Genomic DNA, 13,460 nt, shown 5'->3' on the forward strand with positions numbered 1-13,460 from the left:
GGATTACAGGTCTGAGTCACCACACATGGCCTCTTCACATCTATTTCGTCCAGTCACTGCTGTTTTCCCAGGTCTAAAACAGTGCTTGACACTTAAAGAATTTCTCAATAAAGATCTGTTGAATGAATGACAAAGAATGTCAAGCAAAAACAACTTACAAGTGTGCTTGCTATAAAAAGACTGCTAAACTTTCAGACAACACTAAACATTCAGGCAGGCGTGGGGGCTCATGCCTGTAATCCCAGCACTCTGAGAGGCTGAAATGGGAGAATCACTTGAACCCATGAGTTTAAGACTAGCTTGGGCAATATGGCGAAACCCCCTCCACAAAAAAGAATATTTTTTTAATTAGCTGGGCATGGTGGCACACGCCTGCAGTCCCAGCTACTCGAGAAACTGAGGTGCGAGGATCACCTGAGCCCGAGGAGATCAAGGCTGCAGTGAGCCATGATTATGCCACTGCATTCCAGCCTGGGCAACAGAGAAACTGACTCAATAAATAAATAAATAAATCAGAAGGTGCCTCATGCAAAAGCTGGCTCCTTCCTCCCTCACTCATTCCTTTATCCCTTTAAGCCAGGGATCTAAGCTCAAATACAAGCATCCCTTAGGGATATCATGGGTGTGGTTCTAGACCATCACAATAATGCAAATATCCAAATACAGTGAGTGACACAAAGGCTTTGGTTTCCTTGTGCATATAAAAGTCATGTTTACACTACAGTCTATTAAGTGTGCAATAGCATTATATCTAAAAAAAAAAAAACCTTAATTTTAAAGTATGTTATTATAAAAAAATGCTAACAGTCATCTGAGCTGTCAGTAAGTAATAATCTTTTGCTGGTGGAGGGTCTTGCTTCAATGTTGAGGACCTTGCTCTGAAGGGCTTTGGCTTAAAAGAATGTTGTGTCTGGTTTGAGCTTATGTCCAAACCACTAACACTTTCTCCGTATCAGCAATAAAGCCGTTTTGCTTTCTTTTTTTTTTTTCCAAGCTAGCTGAGATTTTATTTTGGACCAAAAAAAAAAAAGCAATTGAATTGTTTTGCAGCTGGAGGCATGGGCAAGGGGGTTCCCCAGGCAGCAAACTCCCCGAGGGTAGGCTGAGGACTAGGGCTGAGCATCAGGTGGGTCTCCTGTTCCCTGTGCTGCCCTGCACAGTGGCCTCCCTCCCGGGCTCTGGGGCAGCCTCAGGAGGGGCAGGCTGGGAGGGGCTGTTGCAGCTGTTCACTTGGGCAGGATGTCAAAGGACTTGGACACCAGCCTCCCATTTCGGGTCTCAATCTTCTTCACAACCACAGCCTCGGTGGAGCTGGTGCGGCTGATGGAGCTGAAGCCCATGCCAGAGCCAAAGCTGGAGCCCAGGCCATAGCTGAGGCCGGGGCTTGTGAGGCCCCCATAGGCAGAGCTCAGACCACCTGCATAGCCACTGGTGGTCTTTGTATGGATACTCATGTTCCGCATCCCAGACTCCAGCCGGCTCTCCTTGCCCTCCAGTAGCTTGCGGTAGGTGGCGATCTCGATGTCCAGGGCCAGTTTGACGTTCATCAGCTCCTAGTACTCACGCAGCTGCCGTGCCATGTCCTGCTTGGCCCGCTGCAGGGCAGTCTCCAGCTCCTGTTGCTTGGCACAAGCATCCTTGAGTGCCAGGTCCCCGCGCTGCTCAGCATCTGCAATGGTGGCCTCTAGGGAAGCCCTCTGGCCTTTGAGGCCCTCAATCTCAGCCTGGAGCCGGCTGATGTTCCGGTTCATCTCGGAGATCTCAGTCTTCGTACGCCGCAGGTCATCCCCGTGCTTCCCAGCCAGCATCTGCAACTCCTCGTACTTGATCTGGTATACGCTCTCCGCCTCAGCCCAGCTGCGATTGGCAATCTCCTCGTACTGCGCCTTGACCTCAGTGATGATGCTATCCATGTCCAGGGAGCGGCTGTTGTCCATGGACAGCACCACAGACGTGTCGGAGATCTGGGACTGCAGCTCCCGGATCTCCTCTTCATACAGCTGCCTGAGGAAGCTGATCTCGTCAGTCAGTCCTTCCAGGCGAGACTCCAGCTCTACCTTGTTCATGTAAGCTTCATTCACATCCTTCTTGATGAGGACAAATTCATTCTCCATCTCTGTACGCTTATTGATCTCTTCCTCATACTTGTTCTTGAAGTCCTCCACCAGCCCCTGCATGTTGCCAAGCTCCGCCTCCAGCTTCAGCTTCTCCTGGCCCAGAGTCTCCAGGTGCTGCCTCAAGTTGTTGATGTAGCTCTCAAACATGTTGTCCATGTTGCCCCTAGCCGTTTTCTGCTGCTGCAGGAGGCTCCACTTGGTCTCCAGCATCTTGTTCTGCTGCTCCAGGAACCGCACCTTGTCGATGAAGGAAGCAAACTTGTTGTCGAGGGTCTTGATCTGCTCCTTCTCCTGGGTACGCACGGCCTGGATGTTGGGGTCCACATCCATCTTAATGGGGTTCAGCAGGCTCTGGCTGATGGTGACGGCAGTGATGCCTCCCAAGCCTATGCCGCTGGCCCCAGCATAGCCTGCACCCAGGCCACCCCGGAAGCCACTGCTGCTCACTTGGGAGAAGCTCAAGCAGGCAATGGGCCCACTCATGAAGGAGCGGCTGCTGAAGGCCCCGGGGCCAGAGGTGGACACCTTGTAGGACTTCTGGGTCACCCTGATGGACATGATGGAGGCAGGAGTGGAGGCAGGCGGGCTGAACCAGAGAGAGATTCCAGAAGGAGCGGAGAAGTTGCTTCTTCTGTTTTGCTTTCTTATCATTTATGTGTTCACTGCAGTAGTACTTAATTTCCTTCAAGGACTTTACCTTTGCATTCACAACTTGGCCAACTGTTTGGCACCAGAGACCTAGCTTTCAGCCCATCTCAGCTTTTGAGAAGCATTCCTCACTAAGCTTAATCATTTCTAGCTTTTGATTTAAAGGGGGCGGACTCTTTCTTTCACTTGAACACTTAGAAGCCATTGTAGGTTTATTAATTGGCCTAATTTTAACATTGTTTTATCTTAGGAAATAGGGAGGCCTGAAAAGGAGGCAGAGACGGAGACAGGAACTGCTGGAGCCAGTGGAGCAGTCGGAATGTACACATTTATAGATTAAGTTTGCCATCTTTATGGGCCCCAAGACAATTACAATAGTAGCATCAAAGAGCACTGATCACAGATCGCCGTAACAGATATAATAATAATGAAAAATCTGAAATAGTATGAGAATTACCAAAATGTGGCATGAAGTGAGTACATGCTGTTACCCAAATGGCGTCAGTAGACTTGCTCAGTGCAGGGTTGCCACAAACCTTCAACTGGTTTAAAAAAAAAAAAAAAGCATCTGCAAAAGGACAATAAAGCAAAGGTGTGCCTGTACTGTCACAAGCAGTGACTTAAATGAGCAGAACAGGCCGTGCGGGGCTTGTGGCCACAGGAGGAGCTCATACCCACCTGGAGGGGGCAACCATTCCTCAGCTCCAGCCAACTGTTGTCAAAAGGCCTGGTATCACCAGAGCTCCCAAGAGAATGTGGATAGCTGGAGTTTTACACAGTAAAGTCTTCCATTTTTAAGATGTTGAAAACTAGCCAAAGTTCTAGCCAATGGAATATAAGGCAAAGTTGTTTGTCAGGGCTCCTGAGCAGGCTCCTTAAAAGAGAGCAGGATTATCCTTGCCTTTCCCTTGTTTCAGCTGTGTGCAACTCAAAATACAGGGTGGCAGCGCCACCAGCTGTCTTAGGCCATCAGGTATCAGGCAGATGGAGTTGCATTCTAGCTTGTGTTAAAAAAAAATAATTAATCAGGAGGCAGGCTGAAACGACTCCAGCACTTCAGGTTCCTGTGCAAACCAAACCCAACTCAATATAAACAGTAAAACAAAGCCTAAGCTTAACCAATCAGAATCCATCAACTTCCTCTAACTAGAGACTTGATCAATCAGAAACCACCAACTAAACTCTAACTAGGGTCTTTTTTATTCCTTTTCACTTTTTTCTCTAATCTCATGACAGCTTATAACTAGGTCTTTCTACTTTAACCAATCAATTATTCTCTTTGTTTTGCTTCCCTGAACACTTTATAAGAAGTCTCCCCTTCAATCCCCCTAGATGGAGCCCTGAACTGTGTACAGTCTGGCACTTCCCAATTCATGACCCTGATGGTATTGCCTTAATCGGGGCACTCTGTGGTGGCTCTTCCCCATAGATGTTTTCTGCCTGGGCCCTGGGTTCTCCAAGACATCCTCTGAAATCTAGATGGAAGTAGCCACACTCCACAGCTCCTGAATCTGCTCAGCTGCAGTTAGCACCACATGGACACAAAGGTTTATAGCCTGCACCTTCCAGAGCAGAGCCCCAGCCACACCTGAGCCACAGCTGGGGTGGCCAAGGAGCACTGCAGAATGCAGGAAGCAGAGACTCGAGGTGGCCCTGGGCAACTAGACCCACAGCCCTGCTGATGGGGCATGGTACCCTCCTTAGAGGGTGTCCTGCCCTCAAGGTCCAGGCACTCTGGGCCTGTGACAGGAGTAGCAGTCCCAAAGGCCATTCTTCTCAGCAGCCTTTTTATTCTTTATGTTCTGGTCAGGTTGAAAATTTTCCAAATCTTTATAAGTTCTGCTTCCCTTTTGATTATAATTTCGGTCTTTAATTCGTTTTCTTCTTGCATTTTCTTATAAGTAATCAAGATAAGCCATGCAGCACCCTGCACACTCTGCTTAGAGATTTCTTCCACCAAATATCCAAGTTCATCACTCTCAAATTCTATCCTCCACAAAGCGTTAGGGCACAGACACAATTGACCCAAGTTCTCTTCCATTTTAGAAATAAAATAAGAACAGCCTTTTCTCTAGTTTCCAATAAAATATTCCTCATTTCTATCTAAGACCTCATCAGAATGACCTTTGCTGTCCATATGTCTGCCAACAATCTGATCATGACAACGTAAGTAATCTCTAAGATGATTCATGTTCTGTCTACAGCTCTGTTCTGCTGAGCGCTCACCAAAATAATCCTTAATGCTTAGTTCATAACTATCTAGGCTTTTTCCAGCATGTGCCTCCAAACTCTTCCAGCCTCTACTCTTTACGCAGTTCCAAAGCTACCTCCCCATTTTCAAGTATCCGTTATAGCAACACCCCACTTCTTGGTACCAATTTCTATCTTAGTCACTTTGTACCTCTATAACAAAATACCACAGACTAGGTAGTTATAAATAATAGAATTTTATTTCTCATAGTTCATAGTTCTTAGAGGCTGGACAGTCCAAGATTAAGCCTCCAGTGGGTCAGTCAGTGTCCGGTGGGGGCTGCTCTGTTTTAAGATGGAGCCATGTTTTTGTATCCTCCAGAAGACAGAAACATGGTGTCCTTATGTGGCTGAAGAGATGAAAAGGGGCAAACTCCCTCCATCCAGCCCTTTCATAAGGGCACCTAATCCCCACTCGTGAAGGCTTCAATCACCTCCTAAAGGACACACATTTTAATACTGTTACACTGGGGATTAAGATTCAATATGAAATTGGGAGGGGATGAAAACATTCAAACCATAGCAGAGGCCATTAAAATAAGAACTGGGGAGGATCTGCCTTTGGTAATAGTGGAAACCTAAGCAAGAGAGGATTCTGGACAGTGGTGAAGGAAAAGCCAGAAGGCAATGGGAAAAGCAGTGAGCAGACGGCCTTTGTGCATCAGGAGACACAAGAATGTTCACAACAGAGCTGCTCATGAAGTACAAAAACCCACAGACCTCCAAGTACTCTTCAAGGAAACTGGATAAACTCTACTGTATACCTCCCAATGGCATTTAACACAGCAATGAATCTTAGAAATGCAATGTCTAATGAGAAAAGCTGGTCCTTTAAGACTAAACGTACTGTAATATCATATGTATGAAGTTCAGAAAGGAGGAAAACTAAATAATGTATTATTCAAGAATGTATATATTTATAACAAAGCTTAATAGAAAATAAAAAGCTGGGTTACAATGAACACAAAATTGAGGACCCCTGTGGCAGGCACTCCTATGGGTGATGCAAAAAGATGAGGAAGGAGCAGCTGGGAGGGTGACATGGCAGTGATCATGCTCTTGTTCGTGAATCACGTGGGGCTCCTAGGCGCCGTCTGTAAACGAGCAGGTGCAGACTATTCTTTCTAGAAAACTGAGGGAGGAAGGGAGAAGAGAAATAGTATGACAGCTAGCGAGAGAAACAAAGTAATGGGAGAGATTTTAGAATAAGAGCAAGTTGCATGGTGTCACAGGCAGAAAAAGTCAGCAGAAAAAGAGAAAAACTGGAGGTGAAGAGAAAACATGGTCAATAACTAGTAGTCTCCAGAACAAGCAGAGAGGAAGGTGTCCAGGACCCTGGTAGAGAAGACAACCTTGAAAAGCAGACAGGCCTGTCCTCTGATTCTAGACATAAGGAGATAAAAATGGGTTGTAGGTCTAAATAAAATTTGGAACAGAATAAACAGACATCCTACAGAATGGGAGAAAATTTTACAAAGTATGCATCAGACAAAGGTCTAAAATACTGAATCTCTAAGAAACTTATACAAATCAACAAGCAAAAAAGAACCCATTAAAAAATGGGCAAAGGACATGAATAGGCACTTCTCAAAGAAAGACATACACGATACACGCGGCCAACAAGCACATGAAAAAATGCTCAACATTACGAATCACCCGGGAAATGCAAACTGAAACCACTGTGAGATATCATCTCACATAAGTCAGGATGGTTATTGCTAAAAAGTCAAAAAATAACAGATGCTGGCAAGGTTGTGGAGAAAATGATGTAAGTTAGTTCAGCCATTGTGGAAAGCAATTTCTCAAAGAATTTTAAATAAAACTATCATTTGGCCAGGTGTAGGAGCTCATGCCTGTAATCACAGCACTTTGGGAAGCTGAGGTAGGAAGACTGCTTAAGCCAAGGAGTTTGAGACCAGCCGAACTGGGCAACATGGCGAAACCTCTTCTCTGCCAAAAAAAAAAAAAAAAAAAAAAAAAAATTAGCTGGACATGATGACATGTGCCTGTAGTTTCAGCTACTAGGGAGGGGCTGAGATGAGAGGATCGCTTGACCCCAAGGAGGCTGAAGCTGCAGTGAGCCATCATCATGCCACTGTACTCCAGCCTAGGTGATAGAGTGAGACCCTGTCAAAAAAAAAAAAGAAAACAAGGCACCATTTGACCCAACAATCCCATTATTGGGTGTATACCCAAAGGAATATAAATCTTTCTACCATAAAGACATACGTATGTGTATGCTTACTGCAGCACTATTCACAAAATGGCAAAAATAGAATCAACCTAGATGACCATCAAAGATAGAGTAGATAAAGAAAATGTGGTACATTTATACCATGGACTTCTACACAGTCATAAAAAAGAGTGAGATCATGTCCTCTGCAGCAACATGGATAGAGCTGGAGGTCATTGTCCTAAGCAAATTAACGCAACAACCAAAAAAACAAATATTGCATGTTGTCACTTTTAAGTGGGAGCTAACCACTGAGTATACATGGACACAAAAAAAGAACAACAGACACTGGGGGAGGAGCGAGAAGATTAAAAAACTACCTATGTGGTATTATGCTGACTTCTGGGTGACAAAATTATCTGTACACCCAACCCCCACAACACGCAATTTACCCATGTAACAAATCTAACCCTTGAAACAAAAATAAAAGTTGGAAAGGGAAAGAAAAATTGAAGATGGTTGGCAGAGCTAGGCTGAAAGCTGAAGAAAAACATACTCAATGTCAACTTTCTTGAGTAAGAAGTGAGGTTACCTGTTGAAAATAAGGGACAGCAGAGATTAAGCAGAGGGCTCACTCCAAGTGGTGAAGGCTTGCCAAGAATCATACACAGTTGATAAGGACAAGTAAAAGGCATTGGAAAGCACAATTGAGATTAGAAACAAGAAACTGCTGGCCACACCATCCATGTGGTTTCCTGAATTTCCAGCTCCAACAAAACTTCTATGTTCAGAAATGACAGATTTCACAATTCCTAGTGTTTTAAAAGTTGTATTTGCTATGTTAGTTACACTGCAATAAGAAGTCATTCTCTGCTTTGCCCTCTATCTCACTGACCTTTGATCTGCTCAGATTTTCTCCTTTAACTTAGGTAAAGAAAAAAAAAGTCTGGAAAAGTCTGGAAAAAAAAAGTCTGGAAAAAAAAGTCAAGAAAAAGAAGCAATGGACATTTCAGAATATCACTACATAATGATTCCAATTTTCTCCTATAGATAAAAATGATACTGAAGTCACCTGAACATGCACACTTCCTGGATACCTACAGTATGGCATCAGTGAGCAGTGTTCATGTTACTGGGCCATCTCCATCCCTCCCATTGAGAGGAAAATGTGCATCAGGTAAAGAAGCACTTAAAACCCATCTCTCTCACTAGCTTAGTTTATTATCCGGCTCTGTAGGTAACAACTGCACTTGGTTGCTGTTAAAACTACCATTGGCCTCTAACACTCAGGACAGTTGAGTTTAGACAGCCGAGTTTCTCTATAGAGAAGTCAATTCCATAGAGAATAAGGGTAGAACAGCCAACTTACAGTTCTTTTTCAGGCTTTTTAGCCATCTTTGGTCTGGATTGGGATGATCATTTCCAATAGTCTCTAGCTGGTCTCCCGCAGTTCCCTGCCCAGTTCACCCTCTGCCTTGCAGGAGTGCCTTATGCTGTTTTCCTGTGCGGCAAAGTCCAAAATCCTAGCCTGATAAACAAGGTCTTCCACGGACCTTTCAGCCTTCCTCTCTTCCAGCCTTGCCATGACCCTCACAACCCCTAAATGCCTCTTTCCATTTCCAATCCTCTAGACTTTTAAGTATGCTGGTCTCTGCCTTCAACGCCCTTCTCTCCATGCTCCTGTATGCCTAGTCAACACATGCCCTTCCTACAAGACCCACTCGAGCACCACCTCCTACTGAAGTAATTTTTGTAAACCTTCTGTGGGTGCTGTACTGTGTAGACAGCTCTGTCCTGGCACCCATTCAGCACAGGGGTTGACCTCTCTTCATCTTTGCATTCCCCTGCTTGGTCCAGTACCAGACAAACAGAAAGTGCTCCATGTTTGTGGACTGAGGCTGAATGACCAGGTCACTGCTGCCCCACAGAGAGGTCTCTCAAGAGAAAACAATATGGAGAAATCATGTCGAGAATTCATTCATTCAAGAACAACTGTGGTGCACCTATATGTGCTGTGGGAAATATTTTTTAAAGGGTACAAACCTGGTCCCCATTTCAAGCACAGAGTTGCAAATAAAAGCCATATTCATTAAATAATCCTACCAGGTGGTATGACAAGTGTCAAATAAGTTTCGACAATAACAAATAGCTGAGAAAGTCAGGCAGGCCTGGTTAGGACTCAATCCTAGATCTGCCTCTTATTAGCAAGGTACGTAACTTGTGCCTGACTCAGTCTCCCCATCTGTAAAGCAATGATGAACTCTGACCTCCTGTTCTACCACTTCCCGTCCTTCCCTCTGCTCCAGCCACTCTGGCTTTCTTATTGTTCCCCAAACTCTAACATCATGTCTTCTGTACTGTTTTCCACTCACGACACTTCTAACACCAAATGTGTGGGGGTTTTCTTCACACCAACCAATTCTCACTCTCCAGACACTAACTGGGTGCCCCACAATTCAATTCAATTCAATTCTGACCCCAACCACCTGGAGTTAGCACAGACCCCACAGGTAGGGGCTCAGGCCCACAAGAATGCCCACACTTCACATGCCAGTCACCAAGTCTGGGCTGCCTGTACTTCCAACTGACTGTGAAGTCAGGAGGTTCCTACAATCACTTCCTCAGGTTGGGTAATTTGCTAGAGCAGCTCGCAGAACTTAGAAATGCACTTTATTTACTATCACCAGTTTATTATAAAAACACAGCTAAGAAACCACCACATGGAAAAGAGAGGGCAAGATATGGGAATGGAAGTTTCCAGGAGCTTCCATTCCCTTTCCAGGCATCACCTTCGAAGCACCTTGATGTGTTCACCAACAGGAAGCTCTCCAAAACCCATTATTTAGGGTTTTTAAGAAAGCTTTATTTGTGATCCACTGCGTTGGTTAAAAAAAAAAAAATTTAAAGAAAGCTCTATGCTGCAGGCATGACTGATTAGATCATTGTCCATTGGTGACTGGCACAATCTCCAGAGCTTACAGTATGGGGCTGAAACTTCGAATACCCTAATCACATGGTTGGTTCCTCAGGCAATCAGCCTCCATCCTGAAGCTATCTAGGGGCCCATCAAGAGCCCTCTGGTTAGCAGAAACTCAGATAGAGGTGAAAGGGATTTGTTATAAACAACAAAAGATGCTCTTATCACCATTTCTCAAAAAATTACAAGGGTTTTAGAAGCTATGTCAGGAATTGGGACAAGACCAAGTATATATTTCTTCTTACCACACGCCTGCCTTAGGACTCTCACACTTTATGGTTTCTCAGTCTAGGACACTTCTCTGAAATCTGAATCATTCAGGTCTCTACTAAAATCCTACCTTCCCAGAGAAATCACTCCCTAACCACCTACTTAAAACAGCATCTTCCTCTTCACTCATGTCATTCCTTATCTTATTCCCTTACTCTGCTTTCTTTTTTTTTTTTTTTTGAGACAGGACCTTGCTTTGTCACTCAGGCTGAAGTACAGAGGTAGGATCACAGCTCACTGCAGCCTCCAACTCCTGGGCTCAAGCCGTCCTCCTACCTCAGCCTCCCAAGTGCTGGGAAACAGGCACACATCACTGTGTGCAGCTAATTTTGTATGTGTGTGTGTGTTAGAAATGACATCTTGATATGCTGCCCAGGCTGGTCTTGAACTTCTGGTCCCAAAATGCTTTATTTTCTTCACAGTACTTACCAGTACCTGAAATAAAGCTACTGAAGAAAACCAAAACATTTCACCTCAAAATAGATTTGTTTGACATATTTTGAGATGGCCGTTCAGAGCGCCTACAGATAAAAGTAGTCCTACTGTCTTTTGTGAGAGAGATGAGCATCTGTAGAGAATCTACATTAATGCAGCCAGGTTTTTTTAAAAGGCCCTTTCTTGTCTGGATCTGGGAGAGATTAGCTGAGTTTGGAAGCTTCAGGGTCTGAAACATTTATTCTCCCTGAGGGCTGCTACCTATGAGGTTTCATCTACATAAGACCACTTTTGCTAGTCGGGTCTCCTCTTCTCTCCCTCCTATAACCTGATTTACAACCATAACCTGTTTTTGCCCAAGCTTAGAGGCCCCACTCTTTCTGTAACCTCAAGATGGTATAAAAGTGGTAACGATCTTGCCTTTCTTTGAGATTTTATTTTATAAGACTCTCACACACCTTAATAAATGTGTATGCCTTCTCTCCCACTAATCTGTCATTTGTCAGTTGATTTTTCAGTGAATCTTCACGGGGCACAGAAGTTGTTTTCCCTTAAACCTTACGCTATATATTTGTTTATCCCACCCCCCCCCTTTTTTTCCTATCTCCTACTAGGATGTAAATTCATGAGGGCAAGGTCTTGGTCCTAGCTAAATCCCCAGTGTCTAAAACACCTGGCACATAGGTGTACTCAAAAAATATTTGTTGAATAAATGTTGATAACAAAATATAATACCTATATCAAAGGGTTTTTGTGAGGATTAAATGCGAGAGTGCACACAGAGGGATAGGAAGTGCATAATGCAATGCCCAGCATATGGGTAAGCTTAATAACATTGGTCAACACTATTATCAGAGGATTCCAGAAGACAGTTAGGTCAACATGGGCAGGAGCAGTTACAGAACGTTTCAAGGAGGTGGCAAGTCTTGGGCTTGATTTGGAAGGATAAGGATTTTTTTCTCTAGGTGGGGACACTGTAGAAAGTTGAAAGTGTCTCTCCTCTGCACAAGCCACCCCTCCCAACATTTCTTCATACCCCTATCAAATGCACAGTCATCACACCGTACAAATGACCTACTAACCAGCCTCTCTCTGTCCATCCATTAATCCATTAGTTTTCATTTCTGTATCACCAGAGCCTAGATTAATTCACTAAAGAGCACCCAGCAATGTAGCTGAATTAGTTTCAGAAATCTGTGGAAAAGAAACAGCCTACTGTTCTGTCCAGCAATCCAGGCCTAAGTGTCTATTCTAAAGAAAAAGTGTCAGCATTAAAAATCATGTACAAAGATGTTCACTTGTAAGAAAGAGAGAGAAAAAAAGTAGCAAACAGAATGCCCACCACTAGAAAACCATGAATAAACTATGATGCATTCAAACTCTGCAGAGGTTGCACTGAATAAGACAGTTAAACAATCTCCAACATATACTGTTAAACTGAAAAAAGGGAATACACATATAGTGATCTCATTTAGGTAAAATAAAAATTTTCAAACCTCAAACAAACGAAACCTCAAGAGTTCTCTGAGTTTGTGCGTATTACATACAGATATATGTCTTGTTAACCACTATATCAACTCTTCAACACTGCGCCTGAAACCTAAGTTCTCAATAAATATTTGCTGAAGACATAGGTACATGAATAGAAAAAGACTGGAAAATAGATCTGCTTTTCATGCAAAGTATTTCAGGCCGGTTTGCATTTTTAAAAGACTGTCTTAATGTATTACTTGTACAATTAAAATGAATTTAAAACAGTTATAAAAGTTCCAGGGCCTTGATATACCATATCTGGTCTAAGCACCAGACTCTTATATCTGGTCCAAGCACCAGACTCTGAATAACTTATCCAGGTAATTAACTTCATCGTTTAGAGCCATGAGGGCTCTAGCACAGCAAATCGACGCTCCCTTTACCTCTCCAGCATGAGACCCCTTAAAAGCATAAAGATGAATTTTGAGGTGCGGGGTTTTCCATTGTTCGACACGCTCTTTCTAAAGGGTCCTTTTCTCCCAAACGACGCCCCTGGAGCTGGGGCTCTGGCTCGGCCTTCCCTGCGCACCCCCAGGGAGCGAGTAAGCGCCGAACGTGGAGAGGAAAGTCCTCCGAGTGGGAGTGCGCACGCTGCGCGGGCGCGGGGGAAGGAAACTCACTTTCCGACTGGCCCCTTCTCTGGCTGTGATCTGTCTCTCCTGCTCAGGCATCGTCCCGCGCGGACACAGAATTCTTCTCTGATCCGGCTCAGAGCCAAAGGTCACCAGGTCGGCGGAGGAGAGCGCGGTGTAAAAGCACGGGGAGAGGAGGCGCTGGGCGTGAGGGCGTCGGCGCAGCTCTAACGCAAGGAGGGGTCCAGGCACCGCCCGTTCATTTGGGACTGGGCAATGTGCTGCCCTAGCCACAAGGGTGTTTCAAAGTTGCGCGCCGCCGTCCTCCCGACCTGCGAACACGGGGAGAGTGGGCCTCGGACTCTCACCCACTCCCTGAGGGGCTGGCAGTGTCCGCCCTGGAGCTGCCGGCCCCGCCGGTGCCTCAGTGTCCTCGGCCGTGCCGGCGCCACAGGGAGGCCCGTCCTGGTCCGCGGTCTCGGCCA

General features: G+C 44.9%; 1 protein-coding gene and 1 pseudogene across 2 annotated transcripts in view; both read right to left on the minus strand.

Moving 5' to 3' along the window:
• ATP7B (ATPase copper transporting beta) overlaps positions 1-13,329 on the minus strand; it is a 78,995-nt gene extending 65,666 nt beyond the window's left edge. For both annotated transcript variants that reach the window (XM_012466215.2, XM_012466214.2), the window contains exon 1: positions 13,024-13,329. In XM_012466215.2, coding sequence (XP_012321638.1) covers positions 13,024-13,074 — 51 coding nt within the window. In that variant the 5' untranslated portion in view covers positions 13,075-13,329. The remainder of the gene's footprint in view (positions 1-13,023) is intronic.
• On the minus strand, positions 1,227-2,795 carry LOC105726689 (keratin, type II cytoskeletal 8-like; annotated as a pseudogene).
• Positions 13,330-13,460: the final 131 nt, after the last annotated feature.

Source organism: Aotus nancymaae, unplaced genomic scaffold, assembly GCF_030222135.1.
Source record: "Aotus nancymaae isolate 86718 unplaced genomic scaffold, 86718_ANA_hifiasm-v0.15.2.pri h1tg000009l, whole genome shotgun sequence".
NCBI classification, from domain to species: domain Eukaryota; kingdom Metazoa; phylum Chordata; class Mammalia; order Primates; family Aotidae; genus Aotus; species Aotus nancymaae.